The following is a 13,358-nucleotide window of genomic DNA, read 5'->3' on the forward strand; positions in this document are numbered from 1 at the left end:
GGCGGCGGCCTGACCGCCCCCTCCGCTGCCCTCTCCCCTCAGGAGGCCGACGGCACGCTGGACTGCATCAGCATGGCCCTGACCTGCACCTTCAACCGCTGGGGCACGCTGCTCGCCGTGGGCTGCAACGACGGGCGCATCGTCATCTGGGACTTCCTGACCAGGGGCATCGCCAAAATCATCAGCGCTCACATCCACCCCGTCTGCTCGCTGTGGTGAGAAAAGGCTCGGGGTTTGTTGCTGTTTTTTTTTTTTTTTCTCCCCGCACAACAGCCGAATTCGGCGTTTGGCTGTAACTGAGCTCGTAGCCGACGCGCTGGGTACGAAAGGCTGTTCTCATTTTTGTTAGAATTTGTCCACGCCTGCGTTTGCTGAGCGTCGGGCGCTCCGATACCCTGGCAGCTCTCGACGCCTGGCCGTGTTGGTTGCTGAAATGGCAGCCCGTTGCGGGGTACTTGGTTGCGTTTTAGGGTAGTTTCCTTTAAGAGAGTTTGGAAACGCGTTACGCCTGTGAAGTTTTTGAGTGTTAGTTTATTTTTCAGGCTAACAGATTTATATCTGAGCTCGATAAGTCGGCCTGATAATTTTAAACCCTGGGTGTATGTTTTACGCGTTTAAGGAGTAACTTTCAGTTGAACTGCCTCTCGTTACTGTAGCTGGAGTCGAGACGGTCACAAACTGGTGAGTGCCTCGACCGATAACATCGTGTCGCAGTGGGATGTGCTCTCTGGAGACTGCGACCAGAGATTTCGATTTCCTTCGCCTATCTTGAAAGTTCAGTACCACCCGCGAGACCAGTAAGTCCCGTGTGAAAAGGGTCGAATGCTCTCGTTTTGGTAGAACTGCTCTGGCTTTGGTAGAACTAACGATTGTTAAAATGCTTTTATTGCAGTTTGCAAAGTGATTTTTTCCGAACCTAGTAGACGCCGTCAGTGTATCTTCTTTTTGTGATCAGAACCCTAACTGGATTTGTAGTGGCTCTTTTTATTATGAAAATGTCGGGAAGGGAGGAGAGTAAACAAGGGAATAATTCTTAGAAACGTGTATAGGACTGTCTCTTTGAGTTTACAAGTTACTGCGTAAACTTGGAGAGGCTTCCAGAAAAAGAAAGGAAGTGAAAGTAGACACCGGCTTAATGTGATTTTGTGATTTTTAAAGTAACAAAGATGAAAGAAGATGATAAAAATACAGGGGTATTCTATATTTCTTGATACGGGTTGAGATTTTTTTTCTACTTCTAAATGTGGAAACTTCTTTTCCAGAGAAGAAACTGTTGACTCTTCTTGTTCTGCTTTGCAGAAACAGAGTTTTGGTTTGTCCCATGAAGTCGGCGCCGGTGATGCTAACGCTGTCAGACTCCAAACATGTTGTCCTGCCTGTGGATGATGACTCTGATCTCAATGTCGTGGCCTCCTTTGACAGGCGAGGGGAATACATTTATACGGGCAATGCCAAGGGGAAGGTGAGACTGTAGCAGGCGGCGCTGGGTGCAGTAGCTTAGATCGCTTCCTGTCTTTATCAAGACGCTTAACGTTTCTGGGTTGCGTTCTTTGTTTTAATACACAAATAAGGCTTCTGGAATGTCTCTTGAATAATTGATATCGCGCTGATACGATCTTCTGAATAAAGCATCACGCTTTGTCTTTGAAGATCTCTAGACTATGATACTTTGTCTGAGTTAGGTCTCTGTGTTGCTGTTGTCTTTGACCGTGTTTGTTGGATCCTTTTCCAGTGTAAATAAACCAATGTTTATGTCGCAGAACTGTCGCAGAAACTGTAGTAGAAACTGCAGTTGCAGAATCCCAACTATTCCTGTGTAGATTGCTGAGGCTTCTGTTGTCAGGGTTAGTAGCTGATGTGAAAGGTACCGAAAGGGGAGTGAGTTGTTACGAAGACACTGATTGCCTTCTGTCTCCTTCATCTTCAGATCTTGGTCTTAAAAACAGACACTCAGGATCTAGTTGCTTCCTTCAGAGTGACGACTGGAACCAGCAACACCACAGCTATTAAATCGATTGAATTTGCTCGGAAAGGCAGGTGAGTTACTTCCTCTATCAGGTGGTATCTTTAAAGATGAATTGAAAGCTCTAGGGTAGATTGACAGAGCATACAAGGTCTTAAACCCCCCCCTTCTTTCATGGAACATACTCTAATTCTTTTTATTTTTTTAGTCTTCTAACGCAATGCATGTTCTGTGCCCTCTTTCCTACAGCTGCTTTTTAATAAACACAGCTGACCGGATAATCAGGGTGTACGATGGCCGTGAAATTCTAACTTGTGGACGAGATGGGGAGCCTGAACCGATGCAGAAGCTGCAGGATTTGGTGAACAGGTAAGAGGCAGCAGAATGGCTGGTCAGCCTGGCTTGAAAAGGTGAGGTTTGTGTGCTCTGCACTAACTGAGTCTCAGGGCTCAGTGTCTTATTCAGTGTAACGGACAGATGCTTTCATATGAAACCTGTCTGGCACAACCTGAAGTGTAAATATTATTTGTGAATGGGAGCGTGCAAGATCCCAGTCTGAAGAACAAGCCCACTCCTCCGTCCTCCGTGTTGTGCCGTTGTTTAACTGTTTAGCTTGCGATGTTGTTTTTGCACGCAGGACACCGTGGAAGAAGTGCTGTTTCTCTGGTGATGGTGAATATATAGTGGCAGGTTCAGCACGACAGCATGCCCTGTACATTTGGGAGAAGAGTATCGGAAACCTAGTGAAAATCCTCCACGGGACCAGAGGAGAGCTGCTCTTGGATGTAGCAGTAAGAAAACTGTCTGCTATTACAATGTTTCTTGTTATTTCGAAAACTAAGCTTTCTTAATTCCATTTACCAATTAAGTTTCTCCTCTTTTCCCTTTCAAATAAATCTAGTGGCATCCTGTCCGACCGATCATAGCTTCTATTTCAAGCGGTGTTGTGTCAATATGGGCTCAGAATCAAGTGGTAAGCGTTTTAGGTCATTTCCTTAAGAGGATTCCCCAGTGGTCTCCATACTAGTAGGGTGAATTACTGCATGTTGAAATCCTTTGTTAAATCCCAATTCGACAGGCTCGTTAGGTTCACCCGTCTAACTTGAAATATGTTTGCCATCTTGTTGAATGTGAGGAGGGTACTCGCGCTTCAGGGGCTGAACTAGTTAAGCTTTGCATTAAAGTCTTAAGTATCATCGCAGGGACACTTTACGTGTGTCCTGACTGTGTCGTGTCAGTGCAGGAAATCTGTGTGAGTGAGCCAAAACGTAGGTGGCTAAACATGAACGTACAGCTCTGGGTGTAGCGGTAATTATTACATACGGTGCAATATTTAAGGACTATTACGATGTCATATTTTCAGTAGGAACTAATTTGTGCAGTTTGTAATTTGCCACATGACTGTGGACCCGAACGAGGCTTGATTTTTATGATCCCGCGCGTGGCTTGGGGGATTTTAATGCAGAATGAGATTGTAATCACATGAGTCCTCACTACGGCTGCTGTTCCTTTGCCTGAGGTAAAAATTGTTTTGAATTTGTGGTTTAGGAAAACTGGAGTGCCTTTGCGCCTGACTTCAAAGAGCTGGATGAAAATGTAGAATATGAAGAGAGAGAGTCGGAGTTTGACATTGAAGATGAAGATAAGAGTGAACCAGAACAGACAGGTACTGCATAAACTGTGTTTCTATGTAGCAAATAGTTCGTATTCTGAATACGTGAGCGTAGCAAAAATTAAAACTAGTGGTCACGGTAGTACACGTGGGCGTTAAATGACAAAACAGGAGTGGAATAAATGAAAATGTATGAACTAGCACAATCAGTATGATTCCTGCCGATTGACATGCAACATTTTTTTTAGAAATGCCTCCCCTCTCCAGTACCTGTTTAAGCAAGAAGCAATAGCAAACAGGCGTTTATCGTTGTACGGGCTTGCTCTCGGCAGAAGCAGTGCTGAATTTGAATCAGTAGCAGCACAACCTGGCCACTTGGTGGTGCCAAAAAATTGTGTACTGTGAAAGGCTGTAGTTAAACTATGGAGAGGAATAAGGATTATTCCCGGCATACCACAGAGCTCTCCTCATTACCAGGCTTTGCAGCACTTCTCATACTTACGTTAATTGTTGTTTAGCAGTTTTTAATATTCAAGTGTAACATTGGCTTGTGCAAATTAAGCATTGAAACTAATTTCATCTGATTAAGAACTATTTTAGTGAAAACAACAAAACATTTAGAAGATGTAAAATCTTCCGTCTAGCTTTACTACTAGTGTTTTATAGCAATAGGTCTGTATTAGAACATAGAAAAAAAATAAAAACCTGATGGATTTAAGAGGAAATTCTTTAGGTTTGTTTTCTGCTTTAGTTTTCATTTCTGCATGCTGAGACATTTAAGTGCAGTCCCGTTCTTTTGAAGTCATTTGGTCTTTTCCTTACTGTCTTTAATTCTTCTTTTTTCCCCTCGTTCCCAGGTGCTGATGCTGCAGAAGATGAAGAAGTGGATGTAACTAGTGTGGATCCCATTGCTGCCTTCTGCAGCAGGTGAAAGAGTAATTGTTTTGTTTGAAGTATGAATAGAAAACGTATCCCTAAGATTCTCTGTATAATATGTTACAATAACCCCTAATTTTAAATGAAGGCAAATTTTTTTCTTTCACAGCGATGAAGAACTGGAGGACTCCAAGGCTCTGCTTTACTTACCCATTGCTCCTGAAGTTGAAGATCCAGAAGAAAACCCCTATGGGCCTCCACCAGATGCGGTTCAGAGTTCTTTAACTGATGAGGGAATAGGTTCTGAGAAGAAGAGGCAGTCCTCCTCTGATGGACCTCAGGCACCAAAGAAGAAGCCCAAAACCACCAACATTGAACTACAAGGAGTACCCAATGATGGTGCGTAGAAGCTGACATTGCAGAATAGGCAATAAAACATCTGAGATGGTCTGAAGACCAGAAGTTCAGAAGGTCACTCCTTAATTTTCGTCTTCCTGTGAAGTCACTTCTTACAGCAGTTATTAACGGTCACCAACTCTGCAAATTTTGCTGGCGTTTTGCAAAGCGGGAATGAGTAAAGGCATCCCGAAACTGTAATTTTTAACGATGTATGTGCTGATAGAAGCATCCCAAGAGGTAACTCGCTTTGGTAACACCTTGTCTCTCCACAGAAGTCCATCCGCTGCTGGGTGTGAAGGGAGATGGTAAATCCAAGAAGAAGCAAGCAGGCAGGCCTAAAGGATCAAAAGGTAAAGACAAAGATTCTCCATTTAAACCGAAACTCTACAAAGGGGACAGAGGTGCTTTACCTCTGGAAGGAGCAGCGAAGGGTAAAGTGCAGGCGGAGCTGGGACAGCCTTTGACAGGTAAGGAGAACCCAGCGTGAGCGTCGTTGGCTTGCTTGGTGGCCTTGCTTTGTACAGACCCTGACTTAATATAGTCATAGCATTTTATCTTCCCAAATGGCACTTGCTCACTAAACGTTTAGCTGCTGTCAAGGATAGGCAAAATTTTACATTTTTTTAAGTGGAAGTGCTTTCAATATTTTTAATAAAACTGGTATCCATGCCTGTGTTGTTGCATATAAAGAGCATGTAGGGTTTTTAATAGAGATTGAGCACTATTTCAAAAGCAAAAAATCTTTTCGATGACTTTAATCTTTTTGATAACTTCTATCGACTCTTACATAAACAGTAATAACGTTTGGTTTTGCTGGGTTGATTGGGGGGGGGGGAATGTAAATAGTGAAGGATTCTGAAGCTTAAATTGACATTTTGTGCCGTCAATACTAGGCAGAGCGATGAAGAACAGAAAAGTTCTGTAAGCGGAACTAGGAAATGGAGCATCAATAATGGTCCGTTTGATACACGAACCCTGAGATAAAAGTCAGGAGCTGAATTTTCTATTCCTAGCTATACAGCAGCCTTAGTTAAATTCCAGAAAGTACAGTTGCTGTAAACGAGGATAGATTTTGGTGGACTTTTCTCCCCCCCTTTTTTTTTTTGGTCATATTTTGTCGGTTGTGTACTAAAACAGGACTGTTGCAGTCACCTTTGTTGGGGCTCAGACTTAGTCTCAGAGAGACTAAGCGTTTCCCTTCTGTCTCATTTGCTACTTCAGCTTCTTATTTGGGAAAAGTTCATTCAAGTGTAGTAAAGAAAGCACGTGTTTGGATTAGGTGATGGGGACTCCCTTCTTTTTTTTTTTTTTTTTTTTTTTTTAGATTTTAATGAAGAACTCAGGGTTGATATATAAACGGTTTCAAAGACACAGTGTAGTTGATATATCAAATTTTGCTTTTCCTTGAACTCAGCAGCTGCTGCTGTGGATTTTAGACTCTACAGAAGTGGTTTTATTTTTCCCTCCCTTCCTTCCCTCACCGCTGGTCCTATGCTACCCACCTTGCTCATTGTCCTTCCTGCTCAGCTCCTGTTATGTTGCTTGTACTAGTACTGATAATTGCTATTTGTAGAAAACGGGAATGTGATAAAAGAAACGTAGTCTATACATGGAAGAACGTGGTGGATGTTTTCTGGGCTTCCATTTAATCCTTTCACACTGCACCTTGCAAAATCCAGAAATGAAACAGCCAAGAATATCCTTAGCCCTCGTTTGTACCCTGGGAGGTACTGAGTAGCTTCTAGTGTCAGATTTACCAGACAGGGTAATTCTCTTTTGACTTCTCAAATCATTGGGAGGCATCCAGTATGTTTTAAAGTACGATAGTAAGGAATTGTCTGGGTTGTGTAGGTCCTCAGATGTTTTTGCTGGCACCTGTTACACATCCTGATTGCTCTGTTGTGCCACGCTGGATGGACAAGACCAGTTTGAAGACCGAATTGAGTATAACCGTTAGTTTCATCAGCAGGCCTGTTGATTGCTTTCTTTTATCACGCTGCTAATTAACACGACCATATGCAAAAGGATATAGATGAGAAAGGATCGTGCACTGGAAACAACAACGTGGCTTCCAAAACGAATTTCAGTCATTTGCTTCAGAAAATCAATGCTGTGTGTTTTGACTTTTCCATGTTTAAGTAGCTGTATAAGCAGTCTGTTTTCAGAGAAGTAGTTTTAATAGCAAGTATTTTTGTTCAACTTTTTCAAGGTATGTTTATGTAAGTTTGTTATCCGCTTGTTTTACTAATTTGCTCGATCTACGTTTGTAGACAGATCTCAGCGTACTTTCTTCTCACAGCTTGGGATCACTATTGCATCGGTCTGTTCCGAGAGCTGGAAAAACAATACTCCCATTTCCTCTAACGCATTTCAAATGAAGCAACATTCTAGGCAGACTCCTTGTTTTTTACACATCCTTGCAAAGCCGTATTTGGGAGGATTTTTGTGTGGTTTTGCTTGTAATGCTCCCATGCAGTTGTTATAGTCTGACTTGCTATAAAAGACAGCAGTGGAATTTTACTGGCTACTGCTGCTGAGCTTGGGATGTGCATACCCGTGCCAGTACAGTGAGCTTTGGGTTTTGGACGCTGTAAAATGGAAATTTTCTTTTCTTACGAACAATTGGTTTAGACCCAAGTTCTCTACTTACTTTACCCATCTGTTGGAGGTGGTAGAGCTTTCTAAAATTTACTTTTAGTCTTTGTTGCCTGTAAGCACTTTAAGGTATTTTTCCATGTTGGTGTTCTTTAGCTTGACTGAGCTATGGGCAAATAATTAATATTGCTATAATGGACTTCTGTCTCTCATTAGGACCTGTTGTTATGCTCCCTTCTACAGTACTGTTGACTTAAGAGGATCTGATAGATCCGTGCAGTAGATCTCAGTAGTCAGTGTTGGAAGTGTCTATATGAGTCATGTTATAAGAACAGACTGTCCGCTGAAAGAAACCGTCGCTTGGATCTTTCCAAACTCACAGTAGTCTTTCAGTCCATGAAGTTCATGTCTGTCTTCCTCTGTTCTCTTTATGGCTCCCGCTTAAAATTCCTGTTTTGGGTAGCCAGTTTTTTCTTGGGGTGGTTGGTGTTCCACCACGTGCTGATACACACTTCCAAATTCAAATGGCCACCTGCCTGGGATCCTGGAGCCAAGACTGCCTTTTCTGTCTCTCGTGCATGAAGCTGTTAATTCTGCTAGTTCCTTGTGCGCTTGCTTTCTGAAGTAACTAATCGGTCGCTAAAACAGTCACACAACAAGCATTTCTCCTCTGGAAACTGTTTGCTGATATGCCATAATACAGTGTCTTTCTGCAAGCTGCGTGGCCGGGACTTGGAGCCCGCTGCAAGTGCGTCTGTGTCACTGTGCTGTGCAGTCTGGCAGTAAATGTCTTATTCTTAAAGCTGCTGTGTCAAAATCAGGTTTTGTGTAAACAAACTGAGAGGCTTGATCCATTTTATAGTTTTAGAATAAAATCTTACAGCGATCTGGTTTAACCCAAACTTAGGTGGAAGTTGTTGTTTTCAGTTGTGCTTTTGCTCTGAGATTTTGGGATTGGTGAATCAAAAAATTTTACACCAGGTAAGTTTGCTTGCAACTTTGTGCAGTAAAAGCTCAGAGTTGCTTAGCCACCTTGTCCATGCCTGTGCACGTGATCTCAAATACAAGTGCAGAAATACTAGAGATCTTAATTTGTCATAGGTGGTGTCTTGTCGATTATATCTCATTCTGGAAAGAATGGTTTTATCTAGAAAATCTTGTTCTCTTTCAGTTTTTTTCTGGAAATGCTACCGTATTTGGTGGTCTCTGGTTTCTGGTAACATCTGTTTGAGTCTGGTTACTTATTTTTCACCTGTCTTTGATCTCTTTAGCAGGTGGTGCAATCTCAGAATTGTTATGAAGACACTCTTCTCTATCTTCCTGTACTCTTTCCTATATTGGCACCATAATGTGGAAAACAGATGAAATGCTCAGTCAGAGTGGACTGACTAAAACAGCAGACTGATTGTTCACGGATTCAGGGAGTGACTTTTGTAAGAAATGAATATGGAAGAGGAAACGGCCTTCGTTCCTCCTTAACTGCCTCTTCATGGAACAGTGTAAGATGCTGACTCTCAGGTCATGCGATTTGCAAAGAGACTAACTGGACTGCCTTTGGGTTGACATATATATTTCTCAAGTGAGCCGGTACCCAACGTTCTGCCACTCCACAGCTCATCAGCCATTGTCTTTAAATATTTTTTTTCTTTTGTTCCTGGATTGAAGAATACCCAAAGTCTGTATTTTTATTCCCGATGCCGTATGACTGTGTATCCTGCAAACTTCCCTTTCTTTGCTGTTAATTTTCGTTTCAGTGAGTTGTAAGTCCTTCTATGCCAGCTGCATTACCTTATCAGCTTTTCTGTTAGCTCAGTGTGATGTCTTCTGTGCTGACATGCTTAGTAAAGCGCTGCTGCTGATGTGCCAGGTTTGATTTCATCTCAAGTGGACAGAGATCCAATGTGAAGAATCAAGGCACCCTCTGAAGTCTGCAAAGAATGAATCGTCATATTGTGAATATTTTAGATGTGAAGGATGACTCTGCTTACGGGAAGAGGAACAAGTGGAAGTAGCTCTAGATAAAATACTCAGTTTATATGCTTTCTTCTAGCCTGTGATATGAAAAGCTGTGTTGGCAGTTTCTTTCTCTCTTTGCAAGTGTTTTTATTCTGTCTCTTTCCTGTGAGGTGCCCTACCAGAAACAACTGGTTCCCTCCTTAGCTGGTAGGTACTGGCAGTTGGAGAAGAAACAGAACCAATATTTCTCCGAACTGAAACAGTAGGTTTTCAGGGTTTTTTTTCCCCACTTCTGGATCAAGAATGGAAGAAAGATGAATGCTAACAGCTCATTCCCAGCCATGCTTCAACCTTTTAATCCTTAAAGACGGTTGTAATATTTTCCTTGTGGGAATGGGAAGAGACGCTTTCTCTATCCAACACCTACAGCCTCTGTGTAGTACCTCTCTCTACTAGACCAACCGCCTGTTAAAAGAAAGTTTTCATTCCTAATGCCCCTTGTTTTATAGACTTTTATAGTTCCTATGCAATTACTTTCAGTTTTTCCCTAGATGTAATTATTGAGATTATCACTACGTATTTAAATTTTCAAAGTGTCCTGCAGACATGAAAAACCAAGAAGAGGAGTCATAAAGAGATTGATTAATTTGCAGTCGGAAGTATGCATAGTTGCATGAGATATAAGCGTGGGAAGAGAGGAGACATTTTAAATCGGAAGGTTTTTTAAAACTGGTATTTTCATTTCTGGCTTTGGTACAGTGGCCTGCTTCATTTAATGAAATTCATTCCCATGCGTACAGTATTAGTTCTCTTTGTTCGTTCTGCTTGTAGGATGACTCGCATCTTTCCTGGAACACTGTTATGTCAAATCCACCCATACGTGGTGTGGCTGAGCCCACAAGCTTTGAAAGATGCACAGGCAATGGTTCTCTAGATTATTTTAAAGCATATAATTTGCCACAGACTCCAGCCTTCATTTCTGTTAAAACTTCTCTGTACAGTGTATATGTCCTTGGTTTATGTTCTTCCATCTTTTATTTTATTTTTTGGTATCTGTAGTTTTGTATAATATTTGTCGGATACTGGCTTGATGGTAGTATTTAGCAGTGATGTTAGTTTTTGTGTTTGTAAATAAAGAGGTATGTTTTATTTCCTAAAGTCAATGGGTAAGTTTTGGCTTTTCCATACTTCCGTGATTGTTTATACTGTGACAATGTTTAGGAATCCTACAATACAGCTCCGCTGCAAACGCAAACATACTGTGCCTTCACCACAGCTGGTGCATTGTTGTTTGGTTGGTTGTTTTTTTAGCGTGGCATTTGGTTGATGATCTCTTTTCAAGAGACAGGAGTAAATCTGTAGTCCAATAAAAGCCCTGTATCCCCGAGTGCAGCCTAGGCGCTCCGAGACAGACGTGCGAAAGGGGAGCTGAACACAAAGCGTGCTGGGCGTAGAGTGCACCTCCAGGGAAACTGAATGTGGAAAATACATCTACTAGATCTTCAGAAGTCTTCATTTTAATAAATTAAGGATTTTTAGGAAGAGAAATAAGGACATTCGTTAGCAGAGCTGTTGAAGAACATGGCAATCCAAATCCTTTCTGCAATCCATAATTCAGGTGCTGGTAAGGAGATACTGATTATTGAACTGGCTTGACCACAGTTCAGTTACGCCATCAGAAATAAGTCACTTTGATTTTTTTTTTCATGAAGAACTTTTGTAGTAGTGCATTATTCTTTTGGGACGCTTGAGCACTAAGTGAATTGTTCTGGGTGTACGAGTGGCTTCTGTTTTACAGATGCGTCAGTTGAACGCGGAGATTTTGGCTCAGATTGCTCGTCGGAGTCGGTGGCTGTACGTGGCGCAGAGCGCGGGGCTCAGGCTCACAGCTCCTCTGAGTGATGTTGCGAGGCCAGTGCTGTTGAATCCCTTCTGAGTCTGATAGTGGATGTCAAGAGCCTAATACGATGCTTTTGTGCCGAGTCCTCATCTCGGAGGACTCGCTTTGGCTTCAGACTTAGGGAAGTTCTTTGTTCTCCCTCGGAAGGTTTGGGGCCGCATTCTGACCCGGGCAGCCGGACTGTGACATCGGCACCGCTTCCCCGGGAACACGGGCTCGGGGAGACGTGAGTGACCAGTGAACCCTGTGTAGAGATGGATGTCGTCAGTGACAAAATACTGTTCAGATTGCCTTTGATGGCAGTGCCATCAGACTGTCTAGACGTTGAAATCATGTTTTTGTGATCTTGGTAATTTGGGGAGTGCTTTAGATTTTGGTGTATAAAACAACTGGTATATGAACCAGAACTGCGTAGGTGCTGCGTAAGGAATTAGGCTTTCTTTATGCTCAACAGCATTATTTTAAAGGTTCCAGTAGCGATTACTTATATTGTTTTATAGTTTGGTGGGAAAATGAAACTGGAACAGTACTTCTTTACAGTGGCAATTCATCTAAAATAGTACGTAAAATCTTACAGAGAAGGGAGGACTTAATCTTTTTTAAAATTGTCAAATAGATCCCAATTGCTGGAATATAGTGGATTAAAACATTCTGCTGCTGTGTTACACGAACTGGAATTTATGATTCACACTGACCAACGTAGTAACGTGTTGCATCTTCTTTAGCAGTGTTGTACTTCAAGCCTGTCTTGTTGGAGGGTTTTTCCTAACAGAAGGATTGTGTCTTGAAGATGATGCTGGTGGGATTTCAGAAATACTTAGTTTGAAGGTTTACAAAGAATGATTTGTGGGTTCGTTTTTGGTTCTTTTTGACTACTGAATTTGCACAGCTTTAGAAAGCAGCACAGGTGATTGATAACCCCCGATATGAAGACCTTGGGGAACAGCCACATCCTTGGGATATTACTTTGTGCTTTCTATCTAGTGTTGGTAGTTTCCTCTGAAACTGAAATTACCATCCCAGAAGAGCTGAAGTCAGCTGTAGCGAAAATTGCAGTCAACAGCACATCCTGCAGCGTCACCTGTGGGCTGGGCTTCAAACTGGAGGAGATGTGCGAGATCACTCCGGACGGAGGGAGGAGGAATTGTACCTTGCGCCGGTCGGGCTGCCTGACCAGCTGGGTTTGTGGCTTACTCCACTTCACCGTCCCTGTGGGCAAACCCTTCCAGTTCAGCTGCCTGACCTCGGACGCAGTCGGCTTTGGTAGCCGAGCCTATAGCTATACGTGGAGGCTTGCTCAAGGCCTTATCACCACAAATGATGTACTGTTCAAACCTTTCAAAAACCCCGATTCTGTCATCAGATTTTCCCCTACCAGGGAATCTGATGCAGGGACTTACCGATGTGATGTGCAGATGTTGAAGACCTTCAGAGTCATCAAGAGGGTCTACTTTGGGGTCAGAGTGATCCAAAATGACTTAGTGGATCTGAACTTTCAAAAATCCCTGACCTGGGAACAGAAGTTGGCGGCAAACAAGGAGGAAGGAAACACAGAAAACAGCACCCATGAAGAAGTGCAAGAGCAGCAGCACTTTTGGCAAGGAGAATTGTTTTATGAATGCTTGGTAGGCATTGGAAGTGGAGTGATAGGGGGTGTCTTGGTGAGCATGGCTCTCTACTTCTTCCAGAAGGTTTTGGGAAGGAGAGCTGCAGAGAAATGAATGAGATTTAATGCAATTGCCTGTCTCTGTCTCCTTATTAGCGTTGATGCAGTATTCTGTGATGTTTGTAAATATTTTTTTTTTTTTCTGGCTGACACAATCTATTTCCAAATATTTTCTTAAGCTTCGGAGTCTGGTAAATTAGTACAGGACTGTAGCACCAGAGCTTGAGTCTTAATGGAGTAGTGCAAACAGTAGCTCCAGATGGGGCAAGGCAGTTTGCCTCCACGTTGTGCGAAAGGATGGTCTGGAATGGTCCAGACAGGAGGTAGAGGACACTGAGCCACAGAAACTGCCCACTGCTTGCTGCTAACTACCTTGCCATGCTCCTCTAGC

At 42.6% G+C, this 13,358-nt stretch overlaps 2 protein-coding genes across 3 annotated transcripts; both read left to right on the plus strand.

Annotated features, from left to right (window-relative positions):
- Positions 1–38: 38 nt before the first annotated feature.
- Positions 39–10,553, plus strand: RBBP5 (RB binding protein 5, histone lysine methyltransferase complex subunit). Of its 2 annotated transcripts, XM_009272783.2 has the most exons (12): positions 39–215; positions 657–797; positions 1,300–1,462; positions 1,928–2,037; positions 2,213–2,332; positions 2,601–2,754; positions 2,865–2,936; positions 3,512–3,629; positions 4,433–4,502; positions 4,621–4,850; positions 5,123–5,317; positions 8,720–10,553. In XM_009272783.2, exons 1-12 carry the CDS (start codon positions 73–75, stop codon positions 8,743–8,745), a joined length of 1,542 nt encoding a protein of 513 aa, XP_009271058.1. In that variant the 5' UTR covers positions 39–72; the 3' UTR covers positions 8,746–10,553. The 2 variants fall into 2 exon arrangements, with proteins under 2 accessions (XP_009271058.1, XP_009271059.1); XM_009272784.1 differs by lacking the exon at positions 39–215 and having other exon boundaries at positions 584–797; positions 8,717–10,553.
- Positions 10,554–12,016: 1,463 nt separating this feature from the next.
- Positions 12,017–13,022, plus strand: TMEM81 (transmembrane protein 81). The gene has a single exon (XM_009272916.2). It carries the CDS (start codon positions 12,228–12,230, stop codon positions 13,020–13,022), a length of 795 nt encoding a protein of 264 aa, XP_009271191.1. The 5' UTR covers positions 12,017–12,227.
- Positions 13,023–13,358: the final 336 nt, after the last annotated feature.

This window comes from Aptenodytes forsteri, unplaced genomic scaffold, assembly GCF_000699145.1.
Source record: "Aptenodytes forsteri isolate BGI_AS27 unplaced genomic scaffold, ASM69914v1 Scaffold142, whole genome shotgun sequence".
Taxonomy (NCBI): Eukaryota; Metazoa; Chordata; class Aves; order Sphenisciformes; family Spheniscidae; genus Aptenodytes; species Aptenodytes forsteri.

What these genes read in the sequence shown, in the direction of transcription:
- RBBP5 (XM_009272783.2), top strand. Translation starts at nt 73, where the DNA reads ATGGCCCTGACCTGCACCTTCAACCGCTGGGGCACGCTGCTCGCCGTG. An exon ending in CAGTACCACCCGCGAGACCA is followed by an intron (nt 798 to 1,299) that starts GTAAGTCCCGTG and finishes TCTGCTTTGCAG; the next exon opens with AAACAGAGTTTTGGTTTGTC. An exon ending in ATTGCTGCCTTCTGCAGCAG is followed by an intron (nt 4,503 to 4,620) that starts GTGAAAGAGTAA and finishes TTTCTTTCACAG; the next exon opens with CGATGAAGAACTGGAGGACT.
- TMEM81 (XM_009272916.2), top strand. Translation starts at nt 12,228, where the DNA reads ATGAAGACCTTGGGGAACAGCCACATCCTTGGGATATTACTTTGTGCT.